This window comes from Electrophorus electricus, chromosome 8 (genome assembly GCF_041902795.1).
Source record: "Electrophorus electricus isolate QZ-2024a chromosome 8, ASM4190279v1, whole genome shotgun sequence".
Classification (NCBI taxonomy): Eukaryota; Metazoa; Chordata; class Actinopteri; order Gymnotiformes; family Gymnotidae; genus Electrophorus; species Electrophorus electricus.
In genome coordinates this window covers 6,954,007-6,975,046 of record NC_137504.1, presented here as the reverse complement: position 1 = coordinate 6,975,046, position 21,040 = coordinate 6,954,007, and the positions used below count along the sequence as shown (strand labels likewise).

The 21,040-nt window shown below is 38.0% G+C and overlaps 4 protein-coding genes across 7 annotated transcripts; 1 reads left to right on the top strand and 3 right to left on the bottom strand.

Annotated features, from left to right (window-relative positions):
• Positions 1–1,624: 1,624 nt before the first annotated feature.
• Positions 1,625–3,741, bottom strand: kcnk12l (potassium channel, subfamily K, member 12 like). The gene is made up of 2 exons (XM_027006023.2): positions 3,396–3,741; positions 1,625–2,628 (listed from the first exon to the last, which is right to left on the bottom strand). The coding sequence occupies exons 1-2, from the start codon at positions 3,739–3,741 to the stop codon at positions 1,625–1,627; spliced, it is 1,350 nt and encodes a 449-aa protein (XP_026861824.2).
• Positions 3,742–6,243: 2,502 nt separating this feature from the next.
• On the bottom strand, positions 6,244–9,294 carry LOC113573493 (uncharacterized). 2 transcript variants are annotated; one of them, XM_081720232.1, is made up of 4 exons: positions 9,142–9,294; positions 7,348–7,415; positions 6,907–7,038; positions 6,244–6,630 (listed from the first exon to the last, which is right to left on the bottom strand). In XM_081720232.1, the coding sequence occupies exons 2-4, from the start codon at positions 7,408–7,410 to the stop codon at positions 6,490–6,492; spliced, it is 336 nt and encodes a 111-aa protein (XP_081576358.1). In that variant the 5' UTR covers positions 7,411–7,415; positions 9,142–9,294; the 3' UTR covers positions 6,244–6,489. The 2 variants fall into 2 exon arrangements, with proteins under 2 accessions (XP_081576358.1, XP_026859594.2); XM_027003793.3 differs by lacking the exon at positions 9,142–9,294 and adding an exon at positions 7,609–7,751.
• A 572-nt stretch (positions 9,295–9,866) lies between these two features.
• qpctlb (glutaminyl-peptide cyclotransferase-like b) lies at positions 9,867–15,718 on the bottom strand. Of its 3 annotated transcripts, XM_027003940.3 has the most exons (8): positions 15,434–15,718; positions 14,766–15,012; positions 14,447–14,593; positions 13,993–14,280; positions 13,086–13,247; positions 12,441–12,540; positions 12,030–12,146; positions 9,867–11,882 (listed from the first exon to the last, which is right to left on the bottom strand). In XM_027003940.3, exons 2-8 carry the CDS (start codon positions 14,976–14,978, stop codon positions 11,737–11,739), a joined length of 1,173 nt encoding a protein of 390 aa, XP_026859741.1. In that variant the 5' UTR covers positions 14,979–15,012; positions 15,434–15,718; the 3' UTR covers positions 9,867–11,736. The 3 variants fall into 3 exon arrangements, with proteins under 3 accessions (XP_026859741.1, XP_081576187.1, XP_026859749.1); XM_081720061.1 differs by having other exon boundaries at positions 14,766–15,718; XM_027003948.3 differs by lacking the exon at positions 14,766–15,012 and having other exon boundaries at positions 15,434–15,712.
• An 847-nt stretch (positions 15,719–16,565) lies between these two features.
• On the top strand, positions 16,566–20,984 carry meiosin (meiosis initiator). Its single transcript, XM_081718989.1, has 9 exons — positions 16,566–17,040; positions 17,159–17,307; positions 17,518–17,605; positions 18,522–18,639; positions 18,955–19,169; positions 19,388–19,470; positions 20,114–20,307; positions 20,429–20,518; positions 20,610–20,984. Exons 1-9 carry the CDS (start codon positions 16,950–16,952, stop codon positions 20,761–20,763), a joined length of 1,182 nt encoding a protein of 393 aa, XP_081575115.1. The 5' UTR covers positions 16,566–16,949; the 3' UTR covers positions 20,764–20,984.
• The last annotated feature ends 56 nt before the right edge of the window (positions 20,985–21,040 follow it).

Sequence of the window (21,040 nt, the reverse complement as noted above, 5' to 3'; positions counted from 1 at the left end):
CCACGTAATTAATTGCCCATCTTCACGATGTCATGTTTATTTTCTGATCATTACTAAGAGGTTTTATCTCGACAGTGTTGTTATTTACTTATTAAAAGGAAATGATTGCCAGGTTCGATTATTGGTATTATTGGTATTTTATATAACCCCTGCAAGACCAGCTTCCATTTGGGATCCTCATAAATTAATAAAGAAATAATAATTAAAAAAAAAAAAACTACCAATAAATAAAACACACTAGGAAGTATGGATAGGCTTTGCAAGCTAGTGTGTAGCATACTAGATAATACAGTCGGGGGAGGGGTCTCCTAAAATGTTAACGCATAAATATAAAATGCAACATGAAATATGTCCTTGTAAGCAACTGCTTTGGGTAAGATGCTCACTAGCTGCTTAGTAGCACTACACTGGGCAGAGAACCGGGACCTCGACCCTTCTGTAAGTATGACGTTAGAGGAGATAGGGTGTCAACGTCAACCGTTGGAGCTAACCAAATCTAAGGAATCTGTGAGCGTTCACAATCTAGTAATGAAATATGCAAAATAACAGTGCTAATTGCTTATAGTTGAGTTTTTTTGTGTGGCTTTAGCAGAGTCCTTTTTGCAAGTAAATGGTATGCTTAGTCTAGCCATTAAGTAACATACTGGAAATCAAAATAAGGACTCAGCAAAAGTGTAAGGCATCTAGTTATTTACATAATATCTACAATATATTCATGTTTATACCATCTATCTACTGATACAGTACATACATATCTTTATTTATATTTTGTTTAATAGCCATCACATGTGAATATAGAGCTCTTTGGTCCATACATGTTTCCATCATCTTAGCAGAATAAAAGTAATTCACTATCATCCCCAGTCATTGTGGTTAGAAATTCACTGCGGTTAAGAACTACATCCAAAAAAAATTGTATTCACTTCAGTCAAATTGTTTTTAGGTGAACACTATTGCTGACAGCTTCCGTTAAATTATTTCGTATAAAGAGTCATTAAATGACTCAATACTTGGCATTTTTTTCATGTGTGGTGCTTTCACTGAGAGCACCAGGGCAGCGGCTAGCCAGCTCTTGTAAATCAGACTGTTTTCCTGAAGAGTACCTGAAGGAGCTCTCTTGAGGCCCAGACTGATTGCTCACCACATAAGCCAATCACTTCAGCTTTTCAAAGTGACTCTCATATGAGCTGATACAATTGAAAAGCCTCAGTCTGTTACATTTCCTCTCAGAGCAGATGTGAAACTTGGACTCTGGTCTCCTCTACAGAGGACAGCCATTCAAGCATAACTCAGAACCATGCTCATTTAACACTGCCTGCCTCAATCTGATTCTATGAATTAACTACTTCAGTTTGGCAATGTTTAGGAGATATAGCCCAATTAGTTGCATTCTTTAGATATATTCTTGATTACAAATCCCAAAATGTTTACATTTAGTGGTCAAACCATACAATCAGACTACATCTCTATACATTAATGTCCAGGTTTAAATAGAGATTTCTTTCCTTTCTGCTTCCTTTCTGCTGCCAATCAGATGTGGCAACTTATTTAAATTTTCAAGGCCCCAAAACAATTTTAGCCATTTGTAAACTCAAAGGTCTTGGTGTACTTTTTAATTAATAAACTACCTGTCAACACTGGTCTCTTGTAGGCGGTTATTCATGATCGCAAAGGCTCCCACTCCCCCAGAGAAGCCATTCTGGCGAACATGGCTCTGTCTTGGGTTTCCATGAGCAGTCTCAGAGAGCTGTTTCTGCAGAATTGCCAGAGACACCTTGTTGGCCATAAAGTCATTGACAGAGATCATTTCTCCAGACAGTCTGCGCCCTGTCAGATAACCTCCATCTGGCCCCGGGCCAGCCTCAGTCTCACTATCACACACTGTTTCCACTGAAGCATTCTTAAAACGCTGCTTCCTTGCTGCCTCGGCAGCTGGGGCTGGGTGCACCGTGTTGCGCTTCGGTGCCCTCTGGCGTGGCCATCCAGCTGGGGGAAACATGCCAGGCCTCTGGCCAGGCAGGCAGGGGCAGCAGCAGGTGGGGCCCTGTCTCCTATAGATGCGGCCACGGCAGGGACACTGCACCTGGCCACAGTCCAGCCTGGCCAGGATCCAGTTCAGCGTCTGCTTGATGATGATGGAGATAACATTGAAGAGCGAATAGATGCAGCAGACACCCATGAGGATGAAGAGGCAGTTGCCCAAGCGGTAGACCTCCATGGCCTCATAACGTGCACGCTGGCTGCTCACCAGGTCCCCAAAGCCAATGGTGCTGAAGGCCACAAAACAGAAGTAGAGCGAGTCGAAGTAATCCCAGTCCTCCATGTACGAGTAAAGGGCCGAGGCGCAGCAGGCGATCAGCAGTGCAGCCACACCCAGAATCAGCATCACATAATAGACGGACGGCTTCCACCCCTCCAAGCTGTCGTCCTCACTGTGTGCCTCTTCACCAGCCCCGCCCACACGCCGCAGCTGTCGCTCGTGGCACCAGCGCATAATGTATGCCAGCATGGTGATGATGCGCTCCAGGAAGAGGTTGAAGAAGAGGATGGTTGCAGCACAGCCAATGAGGCCATAGAAAATCAAAAACATTTTGCCACCAATTGTGGCAGGTGTGGTCATGCCAAAACCTATAGAGAAGTGATGGATAGGAAAATCTGTTTTTTATTTCAACAGCATGTTTAGTTGAGAAGTAGCATTAAGAGCAGGAGGCATGCAAGGTGGCAAAGAACAGAAATTAAACCCATATGACAACTAGAACCAACCTAAACCTACCCTAACCACCCATTAAAACCTATTTATTTATTAGAAATACCTTGAATGTGTATACTCAGAGATTCTGATGCCACATATAATTTGTGTTAGCAATCCTGCAGCTTTAGTAATGGTCACCTTGGATGATTATTTTTAAAGGGTTTTTCTGACCACAGGGCAGTGGCAACTGTGGGATTTATTGACTTAACTACTTTCAACCCAGCAATGACACTGACACAGGTAAAAATTCTCACAGTACTCTTATACCTGATACCCTCACCAGTACAACACAAAGAATCATGTCAGTGTTAATGCCATGTGTCAGAAACTGAGAAGTGATTAGTGTGGTAGAAGGTAGCTAACAAATTTTGTATGGTAACAGAGGTGCTACAGTCTGCAATTGGTCATCTATAATACAGGTAGCTACATAATAAAATGGCCAGTGAATACAGAGGTGAGATAGGTTTTGTGTATGATGAGTGTATTTATCTACCTTAGAACACATTAGGCCTTAAGGAACACAGTAATTTACTTAAAAACTAAAACAGAAAAAAAAATTGAAAGAAAGGAATAGTAAAACTAAAAGTTCTTGGTGCAAAACTCATAGAACAAAGAGGATGAACCCCAAAATTCCAAAACTCACCTATTGTGGAAACAACTGTTCCAACAAAGTAGAAAGCACCAGAGAAGTCCCAGCGGGGCCTTAGCGCATCCACCCGAATGCCAGTGACAAAGGCCTCCTCGTAGTGCCTCAGTAGACCCTCCAGGCTTTCCACACTCAACCCATGCTGCCGGGTGAAGTTGGCCAGCCGCTCTTCCCAGCAGTGGTGTGCCCGCAGCTCGGAGGGGTGCTCCAGGGCAGAGAACACCAGTGCCCCACATAACAGGTAGAGCAGAATGAATGCAGCCAGCAAGCCAAAGCGAGCATTGTCCTCGTTCAGGTGCAGCGGGAAGCAACAGCTGGTGCTGACGTCCAGTCTACGAGGCATGGCTTACACACCAGCAGGAAGTGACATGGACGAACAAATTCACAGCCACAAAGAGCACACACATAAACACTCACACATGCAACACCATGAAAAGCTCACCTACAAGCAAGAAGCTTACATGCATGCAATTATAGATGACTTAAGATACACTGGACAGAGCTATTTTGCCAAATAAGAGATGACTCAGGAAGTCTGTCCACTAATGCATTCTGCATTTTAACAACTCCAAAATGTTTTATTCATATTACTTTCTTTTAGCACAAGGATAACAGAATGTTAAAAATAATAAGGATGTAAAAAATATGAGAAAGTGTGGAGATTAGAGCTTTAGGATATGCTGTTCTGTGAAGTAGGTAACAGGCCAGTTCCAGATTGCACTTTCCCCATGGTAGTGTCCAAGTTTGAAGCATTACACATAATGAGTCGGTAATGATAAAATGGTCTTGATGAATGATCCACCTCATGCTCACGCATTCCTAAGAAAAATAATTTTAAAAAACATTGTTGAAAGTACACACACACACACACACATATATATATATATATATATATATATATATATATATATATATATATATATATATATATATATATATATATATATATATATATATATCGTGGTGTGTGTGTGTGTGTGTGTGTGTGAGAGAGAGAGAGAGAGAGAGAGAGAGAGAGAGAGAGAGAGAGAGAGAGAGAGAGAGAATGTGGTCGTTGCTTTCAAATGCTTTTTAATGATGCTAGATGGTCAGACCTCTTAAGTATTTTGGTATTCTAGTAATTAGGGTAATAACGTACGATGTACTTATTCGATAATACAAATGTTCATATTAGTTTGAATAGTTATAGATTATAATAATCAAAAATGTATTAGAAGTGAATAACTTTTAGTTGTCCATTCAATTAGTCACAGGTAGTTTTGCTGGAACCCGAGAAAACTTTCCGTGGTATGTCAGCGTTTTGTTTATTAAAGAGAGAAAACGTAACCTACCTAGAGGATCTGTTTTAACGTCCGACGATGACTTATCGCAGTAAATGTCGTCCTATTGATTATGGTCTGTGCTATCGGTGGGTTTAATCCATCAGTTTTCTTTTAAAATCTTTCCTGTCCGATATCGGCCTTCTTGAATTGTGATAGCTCTGTACCTTCCCAGTAATCGACTAAAGTGGAGGACACCACAAGTGCAGTCGCAAGCACAAGCCAGAGGGAGAGACATTAACACGGAGGATGGGTGGCAACTGTGTGACTGATTGCTGCAATTTGCAAACATTTTAGGAATGCATCCAGCCTTTTAACGTATAATATTTTTTCTGTCTTGTGTCTTTCTGCCTTTTTTTGTTTGTTTGTTTGTTTGTTCTAGAAACGAGGAAATGTATTAATTCGGTTCTATCAGTGGATAGTACTTGAACATAAACGTTATTTACAATTTCGTACTATACACTTTGTACTTTTTTGGGTTGTTTTCAATCCAGCTGACATGTAGGAAATCGATACTGACGAAGTCAATACGAAATCTCAGAAATACAAAGGAAATTAAGAAATGTCACATTTGGTATATTTAACCACTAGCTGTTAATTGTATTTTGGCTAATTTGAAACTATCTGTGTCATGGAAGGCCGAACTTAAAAGTCATCTACGTAGTTCTGATGTATTTCGCTTTACAAAATCTGCTGACAAATTTTTTTTTTAACCAAAATCCAACTAGAGACTAAAAACTGTTGCATGATTTTATCTTAATTGCCATTATATACATGGGCAGGAGGGTACAAGATCAGGCTTTGTTCTAATTCTTGGTTCCTGACATAAAACCATTGCTTTGTTTGATGTTTCCTGGCTGAAATACACCCAAACATATAGCAGTAGAGTGCTGTTCTTCCTCTATTGTGCTCAGATTGTAGACCAGATGAGACTGCACTGCTTTGTTCTCTCTGACCAGTCACACATTTCCTTTCATCTTTGGGGGCAGCTCACAAGACAGTGTCCCCCAATCATTAGAGTACTGGCTATTGCATGTAAGTGCCCAGGTGCATTCGAGATGCTATATCAAAAGAGTATCATGTCTTGTGCTATATGAACTTATTTTTCCCTATTTCTCAGAGTTAACATGCTCTATAATCCATTAGTACAACTGTTATGCTGCATATGTATTTCTAAATGTACTGTCACTAATCAATGGCTTGAATACAGCAAGCAATGCTGTCTTTAAAGTCATCAAGGGGTCTGAGATGTGAATCTGCATAATGGAATTCATTGCAGGTGCTGTTTAATGAACACAATGATGAACCAAAGCTTATGATAATCTCCTGCATCTTCTTCTCTCTTGTTCTCTTCCTAGTCTTCCTATGTTTTTCTCCCCTTTTTATTTAAGACTTGTGTGTACACAAATTCTATAAACACTAAACAGTGCATTACTCTTTGTAAAGAATCAAAGTCTAATAAAAATGAAGTAATTTTGGATAAGGGCCAATAAGTACATATAAGTAAATTTCAAGTGCAAACAACATTAAAAGGACTCAAAAACTGTTTATTCCACTCAACAATTTATCTAACTAAACCAATGTTCAAAGTGTAATTTAAAAACAAGGTGATGGACATTGACATACAATACAAAAACAATTCGAAATTACATTATATATTAAAGAAATACATAAGCACATATAATGATTAAAAAAAGCCAAAAAGAAAAGGAGATGTTAGATGGAAAAACTAGAAACGGGTCAGCATTTAAGGTCCTAGCTGAAAGTAACTTTCAGAGGAGAGTGGTATGGTCTAAGGCCTGCACTCTGGAGGCAAACAGATGCACATTCTTCTCAACTTCTGCGTTCAGCTCCTGCTGAGAGGCCCTAGGATTTCTTCTCACAAAGTCAGCCACATTTTGAATGCATTCTTTCTGTGGACATACATCAATAAAGGTAATCTTTATGTGCATGAATTAATGGGCACAATTAATGTCAAATACTCTGACAAAAGGTGAACACTGCGGTAGTGTGCTCTTATCATGGACAAATGAGCAAACATTTATAATCAACTATTTGTATTTAGCTAAAGCTATTGCCTCTACAGCTTGAGATCTTCAGGAGCTATTGCTTAGCATTAATAACAACATAATAGTAATAAGTATTAATAATAACTACAATATTTATAGTAGTATTCAATAATGCCTTACCCTATAAGCATCCACTTTTCCTTGCCCGGATAGTCTATTGAGTACTTCTCGTGCCACTTGTATGCCAGTAACAGCAGTCAGGAATTCTTTGCACGCTACACTGTCAGTCGTAAGCCAGCCAAGTAGAGCCAACTGCAATTTACAAATACATTTACAGCTAAAGACCTAAAATTACAGCGTTTTATGCAACTAATGTATAGCAACAGCAATATTTGGTAATGTTTATGCTTTCGTTGAGAATGCACATTACCAATTAGGATGCGATCTAAAAGTTTAGTAGGACCCTGTATGACATTGTTAATATTAGCAGGCTGAAAAACTTTCTTTATCTTTTCTCATATGTGTGGAAAATATCAGTGATTCCTTGTGTAACAGACTTAACAGCGTTACGACTAACTTTGCAAGCTAGCATCTAGCTAGCGGTAATATTTGTCGACTAACCTGCTGCATTAATTGAGCATCCGACATCTCACTGCTCGAGTTTTCCCTCCTCAGATCCGCCATATTTTCTGTTTGGAATAAAAAAATAAGTGTGTGTATGAAAAAAAAAAAAAATATATATATATATATATATATATATATATATATAAACAACTAAAGCACACATTACATATTCTTGTCTTATCTTACTATGACAGTAAAATAATTAAATTATCGTATTTTGTTTTCAAGACAGCCATAACACCATAACCGTGCACTTACCCAAACCTTTTCACTTCCTGTTTACATACGCTGCCTTTCCGCTTGCTTGAGTTAAATAAGATAGCTTGTAAATATTAGTGCCCCCTAGTGGTTATGCCAAATCGGTGCTTTTGAATACATGCTTTACTTCACATTTGACCATATTTATTTGATTTAAAATAAAACACCCACCATCGTCAGCGAACACCATTCAATGCCAAAATGAAGGAATTAACATTGATAAATCATTTATGCATGCATTCTAATTTAGTTTGCCAGTTGTTGGTAGTGAAGAAGCAAAAGAAGAAAAAAACAACTAAAGCATATTAATACAATATCCAACTACATATATTAATACAAAAACTGTTCGACACATCTAACAGACATCAGATGTGATCTTGGGTGAACTTTCCCTTTAACCTTCACCACACACACACAAACATATATATGTATATATAAATTCCCTAGTCATCCTCCTCCTTCAAGCTCAGGACCTCTATCAGAGGCCTGGGAGCTTGATATCTTAGCTAACAAAAAATTAGTAAACAGCAAACAAACAATCAGTTAATCCTTTATTCAGCCCCCTTGTCGTGGGATTCAGAATTTTCCAGTGATAATCGCATGCACTATTGCATAGTTTCCTTTGCATGAATTCTGTATGTAAATACGAGTGCAGTAGCCTTATACCTGGCAGTAGAATACGCCAGTGGCAAAAAGTCTACAGACAAGTTTAAATATTTATTATTTCTTTTATTTTAAACTGTTTACTGGTATCTATCCATCATTCATTTTAATACCTGCCATATACACACAAGTTCTCTGCACTACTAGAATACAGTTTGTCCGTTTGCTTCCCAATTCAAGAAAAATTTTAACGTTGAGGGGCAACAATCAGCGGTCCTCTTTAGGCTTGCAAAAGAATCCCAGTTGTTTCGTATTTACATCTTTTAATTGTTCCAGTTGTCTTTGGGCACGCCGATAAACATATTCTATATACATGACATCTGTCTTTTTTATGGCAGCGTTTGAGCGGAATTCCTCACGTATCCTCGGTAGAAAACCCGGCTTATCTCGCCCAGCGCGTAGGAACTGACGGTACAGTGATAACACCTGTTTCTGCAATGTGCTGTGACGCACCATGGCGACGATAACCTACAGAAAGGAAGGTTAACTTAAGTGGCAGGGTACGGTGCTAACTAACTAGCTAGCTAGCTAGCTAAATAAATAAACCCACAAGCGCTAGCCTCTCTGACTTCTCATTGTTGATTCATTTAGCTAAAAGGTTTACCTAGATATGAAGCTCTATTCATCTAACTAGCGTTTAAAATATGCTTGACGACCCGACATTTTAACAGCAAATGGATGCAGAAAACGTGCAATTATTTATCAAATAACCCTAACTGCTAATTAATAGTGCTCAAATTTTCAAACTCAATTCTTTGTATAGGTAGCTAAACGTTATCTAGCTAGCTACTTAGCTTACACTAGCTTTATATGCTACGGCTTATTTAGCTAGCCAGGCTCAGGTAAGTAAAGTAGCTTTATATACTTTACCGTTGTCAGTGAGATGTTGATATTTATTTAGAACGTCACTGGCGATAAGGGCAAGATTTAATGTACAGTAACATTTTTGCTATACCTTCCAAACATACGAGATCTACCACCTTTCAACCTAACCTTATTTGTTTTACTCGGCATGAACTATAGTTTTCCTTACTCAACACCGTCCTCTAGTGATTGACTGAACACATTCCGTCCTAGTGTTGTGTAACCTTGTGCAACCCAAGAGTTTTCGTCACCAGCACTGGAACAGCACAGCCTTGCACGTTTTTAGGCTTTGTCTGTTTTAGCAGAGTTAATCCAGCAAACATTCCATTAGTTGTATCAGCTTTGTAACATCAGGGAAAACTTGAAAGTAATTTTCTATTATATAAGGGCAGTGGTAGCTCAGTGGTTCAGGTAATTGATTTGTAATAGGAATGTTGCTGATTCAAGCCCACCGTTGTCACTGTTGGGCCCCTGAGCAAGGCCCTTAACCCTTAATTGCTCAAGTTGTACTCAGTCATAATTGTAAGTCACTTCAGATAAAAGCACAAGCTAAATGTAATATTTTATACTTTTTTATAATTGCTGCACCTGCAAAAATACAACTCATAGATATCGCTAAATATTGTACAAGTTTAACATGTGGAATAGCTGGTAAGATTGGTGACAAGAACATGTGCAAAGCACATTGACCTACCATACCTCCAAAATATTAAAAAAGACAAAGGCAAAACTAAGACATTTTCTTTTATTTTAAAAATAATTTACAGCATTCTATGCAAACTGTAGTCTATACTTTATATTGCATAGCCTACGACTTTGAGATAATCAGCAGATAGTGGCCTACAGAAATGTGACATTGCAGCACAATGGAGGTACTGGAATTTCTCTGATAATATTTACTCTATTTCAAAACAAAAGGCCAATGAAAATGGAAAGCAACAGTATTTTATGCAATTATTGTTATAGGTTTAGGCAGGTTATTGTATATTATTTAACTACATTTTATCATGTGCATTCAGTACTCACCAACAGTATTGAGTTAAAAGACTTTACTGAGTGTTGTCTATGTTGCATGCCCTACATTTTGATTATTATTGCACTCTAATATCCATTACTCCCCTCCAAATGTTTCTTTGATGTTGGCCTACATCATAGTTCCAACATCTGCCTTGGCATAGCTGTTTAACAACATTACCTTTCACACAAATTCACCAACTAGCACAATGCCCTGTTCACAGCAAAATTCAGTAATAAAGGCACCCAATATATAGAGTGGCCATTTTAATAACCCCTAAAAGGAGAACATCACACCACCAAAAGGAGGACAATCAGGGGACAGGAATATGCCACTACACCTCACAAAATTAAAACCATAACCTGTCTTATTTAGATAACAGAATTAACCAATTTCATCTAGAAATGAATGCTTTAATCACCAAACTTGGTATCAGTTTTTAAGTCTGGCAAAGTGCACAGAAGGCAGGATATTCATCTTTCCTACTATTTAAAAGGAAAGGACATACTGACCACTGAGAATTTAAGTAATTTTTCTTTTTGGTGTTTCAGACCATTGCAATTCCTATCTTACTAGCATTTGGAGTGTTGTCTTTTTGCGGTTAGCCATTAAGTGAGGTACAAGGTGATCTGTTAAACCAGTGATGTGGACAATTGTATACTAGTACTGAAAGATACATGTTGAGCTTATAATGTAGAATGGATGTTCCAAAGGAAAATTACAAATTTTCATGCCTAAAACAAGCACTGGTTGACCTATCGTATAATCCATTGGGAGAGCTAAGAGAAGATAAACTCATGCACAATAACCTGACCAAGTTTTAAAGAAAATATTCCAGGTACAATTTTGTACCAAATGTATTCCAGGTACCAAGTTCTTCAATTTGTCTGTATGGAGCAAGGGCCTACAATTTGTAGCTCATGCCATGTGAAATAGTAGCTTACTGAGCATTTTTTCTTTAAATTCACTATATTCATTGACTCTAGCTTTGCACACATCTCGTATGTCTATATAATATAATGTAATACACAAAATGGCATTAGCTAATTACATGCTTGCCATTTAAAGCCAAATGAACATTAAGACAATGCAAATCAGAGGTATCTATAAAATGTATGGCTAACATATTGAATAGGTTTCCTGATCATTTTCAAACACAAAGAGTCAGTATTGATTTGTAATGTATTATGTCTAACAACTTGAAACAATGGTGAACCGCATTTCAATGACCAATGAAATAGCAGGCCATAAGCTGGAAAGCTGGATCAAATGCTACCAGACATACAGGAAAAATAATATTGAGGCATTTTAGGATGAACCAGTAAGCCACTATCTCACCAACATTATTAAACATTATTCAAGGGTACTAGTAGATGCGCATTGACTGAAATCCAGATGATTAATTATTAATGATTATTATTTGGGATATGACTGATTGATTAGTTCTTGATTGTTGCTGGAAAAGTTTCAACCTGGAAAAGCAGCTCACACATTATCTCATACATTATAGATCCTTGTTTTATGACAACTTGTACTGGATGTTATGATGGCAGAGGTATAGTCTTAATGAGGGATATAACATTCTCCTACAGTCCAAGATATTCTGCTAAAAAGACCACCAGAACTTTGGTGAGATTTTCCACAGTATCACTGTGAACCTTGTCTGCAGTGTCCTCCACTGAATGCAAATAGGAAGGGAAGGGTGTAGCAATGATGTGTAGCACTGGAACTCCTACATTTAGCAATAGACAGCCAAAGAGAATGGGAGACGAAGAGAAATATTTAGCTCTTTGGAAAAATAAGACAAAGTCCTTGGGCAAAAGGTTTAATGGTTTAAGATTAAGTTGTCTAAACTTAATTCAGTCAGCTCATTTCTTACCCCTCTGAAGGAAAGGTGTATGGTCATCTTCTACTGGAGCCATGATTATGTCCTTCTTGAAGTAGGTCTGCTCAGTGGAGTAGGAAGAGAGGAGGCCCAGGTTATGGAGTCTCTTTTCTTGAAGACAGGCCCATCCAGAGAGGAACAGAGTATTCTCAGAATAAAATGCTAAATGATCATTTATTTAATAATTAAAATTATTGTAACTAACTGAATACAGCAACAGTAGCATATTCAAAAAGCTAAAATATGACCCCGCTTTACACCTCTTTACAAAGAGACTTATTACAGATCAAATTAATTCAAGAAATGGTCATACCATTATTCATTCTGAATGTGAAGAACAAATTGAATAAATTAAGATGCTAATAAATTTAAATCTCCCCAGTTAGATTTAGACTGATGCATTACCTGCAGATATAAGACGTTCAAACCAACGAGCTGTATTCTCAAAATGGTTAACAAATGTAGGACTTGGGGCACCAATCAGATCCAATAGAACAAAGAGATCCTGGCAATCCCAATAACAACATGATAAGAGGACATTATTACATAAAGTTGATCAAAACTACACAAGACAAAGGAAAATTCATATATATTCATATATATATAGTTTACATGTAGCACATGTAAAGGTTGCATTGCAGGCTATAGTACTGAAGAACAAATTGGTCTATCCTCTCTGAACTTTAGAACCATATTGAATGAATACTATGATTTAAACATAAATTGGTTTCAACTCCTAGAACTTCAGAAACAGTTTGCTTGCACAGCTGATGAAGGACATCTTTCAAAAACACACACATACACACACATATACAAATATTATATATATATATATATATATATATATATATATATATATATAGATAGATAGATATATATAGATAGATATATATATATATAGATAGATAGATAGATATATATAGATATATATATACAAATATATATTTGTACATATATGTGTGTGTGTGTGTGTGTGTGTGTGTGTGTGTGTGTGTGTGTGTGTGTGTGTGTGTGTGTGTGTGTATGCACCACACACACAAGCACTCTTACAATGGCATGCAGCAGTGTAGTATGTTCAGAGGCTGGAGGATGTGGAACTTGGGACATGTAGTCAGCGAGATGGCGGGAACCATACAACGAGTCAGTGGGGGACCTCTCCTCAAATGCTTCTTCACCATCAAAGAAGACTAACTGTAGTGTCACTTGAGCACTCTTTATAAAGGCGAGAGACAAACCAAAGCTGTGACTTTTTCTGTAAATGTATAAACCAAACACAGAGTTTGTTAGCTGACAATAAACTGTTTGCTTTTGTTTGTTAGCTTTTATCCTATCTATCTAATCAGTGAAGCATTCTACTTTTCAGATCATTATCACCTTATAGGTTACCTTCATAACTGGTGTAAAGTAAAATGCTCAAAGTTTTATGCCATTAAAGGGCAAAGTTTGAAATTGTGGATTTGCAAAGAAATTACATTGGTACAATGCAGAAGCACTTGTCTTCATTACAGATTAAGTAACAGTGCCAGTAACAGTAACACTAGAGCACTGTGGCTAGCTGGCTATTCATAGTTCTGACAGAGATGTACTTTTAGGGCTCAGAAGCACCTATTTACCCTCAAAAAGCAACCTGTGAAGTACTGAGGATAATATATAAAGCATGCAGATTTTCTGTCTTAAGTTCTAATGTGATATACTTCCTTAGAAATTCCAGGTAAGTAGTAACTATCATCATTGACAGTTCAAGGTACACATTGCCATACATCTTCATTGGATTCAGAAGATTGTAGACTCATCTACAATCTGTATTTACACACACCTCTATACAGAAAAATAACCAGCATTGAATTAACACCTACAGTGCACCTACACTGTTTATATGTGTGCAGCAGAATACAAAAAAAATAAAACACTGCATAAGTGAATTCAGCACAGGGAGGGATGCTGTGTATTAACTCACCTGCTGTTTAAGCTTTTTCAGATGTATGTCTAGTGCAGTGACGAGCTCCAGCATCATAGCACAAGAAACTGCTGAGTCAGTAGCCCCCAAAAAGACCTGCTTCTGGTCAAGGGGACCTATTATCTTTGTGTCATAGTGACAAGCCAACAGCAGTCGGCGTGGAGCCATGGGGTCTAACACTGCCAGGATGTTAGAGAAGTTAATTGGACCACGAGGGGTTTCAGAGTTAAAGGAATCAATCTCCACTGACCATCCCGCAGAGAGAGAGTCCAAGAGTGAGGAAATATGCTGTATTGTAATGCAGATGAGGAGGGAAATAAATAATTAAAGGAATAATTTAGAAAATGTTTTTTAAAAAATTAAATAAAATTTTAATTATTTTAAAAAATGATTTCATGCAAAAGAATTCACTTGCTTAAAGTGCTACAGTCAACTAATCCCTTTGATACCTTACCCTTTGAACAGCAAGGCTACCACGGGAACCCGGATTTCGCTCTATAAGTAATGGCTTGAGATGGGCATACCATAGTCTACCCCAGTTCACCTGAGAGACCAGTCGTTTCACTTGGGCTGCAGTAGGCTTACTTGGCCTGTGAGTCAGCTGAGGAAAATTGTTAAATTGCACAGGAGACAAGCACATGTTTTATGTACACATAAGTAATAGGTAGTAATTTGGTATCATGCCATACGATGTGTGCAGCCGTATTACCTTTATTATCTTATTATCTACCATTTAGTCAACAACTAAAGACAGACATATGCATGACACCCACCTTATCGTTGTTAAGATCTGGAACCCTGACTGAAATATTTTCTTGTCTATTTGTTTCATTGGCAGATAACACTAACCCCAGAGTCAGAGCCATTCCCAGCAGTATGCACAAGCACAGCAGAAACATTCGCACTCGGCACATTCGCCGCTGGTGGCATGGGCCATGAAAGCAGCTCAATTTAAACGCAGCAGTCTTATACCTTATGCTACTCATCTCAAACTGCAAGGAGTACAGCAAGTAGTGGAATCTGCGAGCATTAGGAAAAGAGATAAACAATCATGTAAAATAGCTTAATATGTGGGGCGTGATTTACACCGCCAAGTTTAAACAAACTCCACGGCACAAACGTTAACGTCCAATTAGCAGTAGTGCTATACATTAAAATGAATCTCTCTGCCTTCCTCTTTGAATTTTCGGATTACTGTGGAAAAACTGCTACGTTAAACAAAAATCTACAATAATGTAGCACTTAACGTCGGAGCCTCGGAATTAACTTCATTAACATATATGTTAATTTGACAGAGAGACTACACATTAATAAACGTAGCAGTAAATGCGCAGGACATAGCAAAAATACTCCTTTTCATTCGCAGTCTCTGAATTCGTTCCTGTATAAGCATAGCTATAAAAAAATCAATACGCTGTGTATTAACACCAGCTGCAGTTACCTGCATTCTCCCTCAAGTGACACGCAGTGATCAGCCAGCTTGCGCAAATGGACAGCGATCAGTGCTGAATCTTGATACAGTCGCTCGGTGAGAGCAGTACAATCGTCACGGTCAGTCAAGATGACTGTTCATTGAACTGTTTTTTAATTAGCAGTTCTGTCCGACGTGTCAGCGTTCCTAGTCCCTACAGGCAAGAGGTAGTCTGGCACACCACACCATTGCAGCTCTTCGGAGACGGTATGACTGAAAGTCCTGTACGGTTTAAAGACCCAGGGAACATTTTTTTTTTATTATTCAAATGTTTGTATGATACTAAACTAGAGCGCTGTATTAAGCATTAAAGCATGAAGCATTCATCAGATTCTATATAATAAACCTAAAATGGTACGGTTTAGAGGCAAGAGCTACCCCCATGGGGTCACAGTTTGTATTATATACAGTAAGTGCCCAGCAGAGCACACAAAAGTTCTCCATGTGAACAATATTAAATATCGTGTCAAGTTAAATTGGAAGACGTTACAGCCGTATAACGCTTTAATTAAGAAACGCGCAGCCTGTGCAGTTAAGCAACATTTACAATGTTACCTGTGCCCATTGGAAACTAAAATACATTTAAGCTTAGAAATCTAACGCAGAGATTTTCATTAGCCAATCAGCTCCACGGCAAAAAATGATTGGCTATTTGGCGATATTCAGCCAATGGCAGCTGAATGAGCAATGCTGCCCTGTTACTGTCTTGATAATCTATCAAAGGCGGTTTTGAGTAAATAAAGTATTTTAAGTAATAAAGGACAGGTATGTCAATTACTAAGAAATAATAATATGAAAAAATTTGAGAAGCACTTTTAATAACGATTAAAAACACTTCGCTACATAACCAAATGTTAGGAGCAGTCAGTTGACTTAGCTAACTAGCTAACCTAATCTAGGGTTGGCTATCTTGATTTTCAGTCCACACAGTGCACAGCTAACTAGCTAGCTAACTAGGTTACATAGCTAGTACACTGATGTAGTCATTTAAGTCTAAATGTCCAGTACTGGTTGTCGAGACTAAAAAATAAATTCTTGGCTAACTAGCTGGCTGGTTAACACTTTGTCTTTACTGCAGGTTACACCTCACCTTGATGCTTCATCCCTCGCCAAAGCAATGGCCCCAGCTACCGTGAAAATGAAAGACAAGACTCGGAAGAAGAGGTGATTAATTACAACAGTCAGTTGTAATGAAGTAACGAACAATTTAGTAATTTACCCTGGATGAGTGACTTTTAAGGACTATAGTATTATGACTGATAAAGATTTTGAATCATTGTAGAGATTGCTATGACTGGAACACAACCTGGAACAACAGCCTGAAAGAGATAGGTTGTTTGCTACCCATTTCTGAGACAGCCAGTGGCCGAGGTCTTAGTAAGGTAACAGCGCTTTGCTGAGATACCCCTGTTATCCGTAGTTATGCAGTGTAAAATCGTCATTGTTGGCCATATTTCTTTCCCAACAGAAGGAGACACTTATCCACATGCTGCAATACTTTGATTTTCTTCAGAGTCATATACAGAGTTTACAGAGTAGCCTCCCTTCTCACTGCCTCCCAGAAGTCAATGAGAGAGGTGCAGTTAATTTCTGTGATGTTCATTATGTAAAACTCATCCTTTTCAAATTTGGAAGGTAATGTATGTAAGTTGATGTATGTATTCATCCAGTTTTTGTGTGTTTGAATGAGAGAAGAATCTGACTCAGAGAGTGAAGACATGCACGAGCCGGAGCCTAGCACACCCCCACACTTACTGAAAGCAAAGCGCAAGTACAGTTGTTCCCGCTCACGCAAGAAAACCACACTGAATCCAGGTCAAGCCTTGCAACTGAACAGACATACTGTACAAAGAAAAGTACAGTAAACTGTGTGGCGTACATTAGCATAGAAAGAGATGCACCTGTGTTGTTTTTCTGCTAACTTTTTAATGTAAATTTTTGTAGAACCATTTGATGACAAAAATTTGAGCCTTCATGAAAAAGATCCTGATAGAAATGTCAGTAAAGAGGCAGAGTATCCAGCTATATGTGGGACTGAACAAAGCACGTGGCAGGTTGATGTTGACACCTCAGTGCCAAGTTCTTCTGATTCCAACTACAGTCTTAATGCACTATTGCCAACCATGTCCTCTTCTGGAACAGGTAAAGGAGTTTATAAGTTTCGTCTTAATTTGCTGATGTGTGGTTAAATGGTATCACGTATGTACCATACATTATATTTAGGTCCATGGCTTAATTTTGCTGGCTAAAAAAAACCACAATTTGCTCCTGAACCTATAGTGGATTAATTTTTTTAAATGTTTTGTTTTTTATAACCCTGACAGATAAGATTGAAATTTCTTACACCAAACCTGTATTGAGTTTGCAAATAGCAATATAATATCAGAAGGATTTTAGATTTTATTTTTGTCAACCTCAGTCACAAAAAAAGTTATAGTTGAATCCCTATTCTAGTCTATAAAATAGTGCTGTCTCTGCTGCCAGTGCACTAAAAAGCAGAAGTAGATGATTGTATGTAAGGATTATTTTAGTGAACAATTTTAAAGTGTATTTTTAATTTCTATTTTTTTATGCTTATTATGGGCACCATGATGGACACTCACTTTTTGGTCTTGTGGTTGGGTTCAAGGCTATGTATGGTTGCTACCTTCAGTTGTTCCTATATGCACACAATAAATGTGGATGTAAAATTTGAAGTTTAATTTATGAATATCTGGTTTCTGTCAGGTTAACAATTACAGCACTATGTAAGCATCCTACACAAGGATGCACCAATTTTAAAAGAACAAAACAGTCCAATTAAAACAATTTATATCGTTTTTTTCTGTGTTGTATTCTTGTAGCATATAGTATCTGTAGTCAGGAAGCATGGATTCATTAACTTTATTATTCAAACAAATATCCCCAAATATAATTAGAAAGTATTGTTATATTGATTTTTATCTATACTGCTTAGCACTGTGCATAGTCAGGTAGAGTACAGGAAGTGCTTTTATTAGATAGAGCAAGTGGTAGAATAAGACATCTGTGAGACATGTGCTTACATGTCTGTAAGCAGGAAGCACTGTGGATCAGGAATCACCTTGTCTTGGAAGCCACTGCTCTGTTTGTGATGATAGGACAGGAAGTGAGGATGGAAGTCCAGGAAGAAAAGACCTTGACACTCCACCTTCAGGGTTGGTACCCATTTATATGTGAATGAGTTAAACATTTACAAGACAAATAATGAAAGGAAATTGAATTTAGAAGTAGAAGATTTGCAGCATAAAGAAAAAAAAAATTGCAATAAATTTGCAATCCTCCCTCCAGTAAATTAGAAATCTGAGCAGATGGTTAGAGGTGACCACACCAGCATTTCAAGTGAGAGTGCCACAATATTACATTTCCCTGTCTTCTTGTTGGTGGTAAAACCTGCTAGCCAAATAACAGTATTACTGAAGCAACCTCAATATGTACGTGGGCCTGTGTTTTTGTCTTTATTATGTCCCCAGGTCCTTTCTTCTGAAAGACCATATGCTTGGAGTCCTTTCACCTTTGGCAACAAAGAGGATGCCTACTAGTCCTACACTCCCACAGACACCTGTTCTGCCATTTTTCCCACTGCTGGGAGCTGGGGAGAGCCTACATCTCAGTCCCTCTCTGCTCACATCACCAGCTCGTGGCCTTAGTCACCCACTATTGCCTGAGGGACAAGAGGAGCTGCAGAGTAAGACGTCTTAACTGTGCATTCCACGCCAGCTGCCCAGGCTGTCTTTGTCTATATATAAAATATATATACAATTGGCAGAAAATGAATATCCAGGGAATTAGAGGAATAGTAGAAAATACTGCTTCAAAGTCTTATCTATTATCTAAATGGCTTACACAGAGAAATTATAAATAAGACTGTCATCTTTATTGCTTTTAATTTTTTTCCTATTACAGCATTATTTGAAGATGTTTGGGTGACTCCTAAACCTGTTGTTCTTAAAGAATGCAGCTTGTCATGCCATTCTCCAGGTGACTGGGTGAGTAAATTTAAATGATATGAGTGCACTATCTGGTCAAAATGTGCATACTATCAGTGTAGGTTTGCTGCATTCAATTAAGAATGGCTAACTAAAAAACTTTAAATTGCCACTATAAATATAAAATATAATGTAAATCATAAAATATTAGAGCCTAATGGTACAATAAGCAAATGGGTGGATTATATATCTGAAGTATAATAGTACACACAGATAGACAATTGATTTTTACAATTAACAGTTACTATATGGATATATAAATAATGTTGACAACTAAACTTACCATTCTGGCACATCTGCCAGTAGCCATTGTTGAGGATCAGATATGTAGGGCTGTATCTCCCCAATGATATCTCTAACCCTGCAAAATGTGGCTTGTCTTTTATCCTTTACACGAATTTACCAGGGAGAGTGGGTGGGCAGATATGTTTCCAGTCAACATATTCATAGAATCTGAATTTGATAAGTATAAATGTGTAGGCTTGCTACATTCGCTAATGACCTTTGTTGAGAAACCACCACATCACGCTATTCATTTAAAGTTGAAAAATGATTTTAAAAAAAAACATTTATTTGGACTTAAATCACCGAATGCTTGTTTTTATGCCAGCACTATCTCCATGTGACTTGTGTCTTTTCTTAGAGTGAAGAAGAGGATAGAGGTTCAGATGATGTAACCTGGACGCCGAAGAAGCATATTCGTATGAAGAAAACAAACAAAGTTTACCACAAGAGAATCTCCAGAAAGGGCCAGGCAGTAACAAACCCTGGCATGAAGAAGAAATGTGTGAATGGTTTTATCATGTTTTGTCGCATGAACAGGAGATTGTATCTTAGGTGAGTCTAGATCTTCTTTACTGCCTATAATGTAGTCTCCTTTAGTGCGTCTTGGAGGATTTAGGAGATTTGTAAGACAATAATGGATGGAAACACAAACATATCCCTGACCTCTGATCAGAACTCATCCTGGCATGCCGTCTACTGTGGTTACTAAAGAGCTGGCCAACTTGTGGCACATCATGCCTAAGCAAGAGAGACATGTGTATTGGTAGGCCTGCAAAATTCCTCTATTAGCAATATGTTTTGATAAGAGTTCACAGACTCCCTTTTGTCCTAACCATATTCTTTCTTTATTTTAGTCTAAAGGCCCGTCACTTCAGTCGTCAGCAAAACCGCAATGTGCGCAGTGAAGTCCAGGATGCAGAAGGGGAAGAGGAGGACTGTGTACCAAGCCCGCTGCACATGTTATTAGCACACAGAGATATGTGCTTTCCTCCCAGTGGAAAGCCCTGAGCAAGTGCTCCTGCAGTGGGTCTGTACTACACCCTTTCACCTTCTAAGTGTATACTGTAATCACAGGAAGGAAGTACGTTTTTTGAGTCTTCTCCTTTGGCATACACCAAAATCTAGTCATTCAAAGGCAGTGTCATACTGCTGAGTCTTAAAATACCTTCAAAGACATTGATAAATAGTTAAATATACTAGCATTATTTACCATAACAGTAACTGAGTGCAGATGTCCACCAAAAAATTAAGATTCCAGTTATTTACTTGTTAAATTTGCCATTTA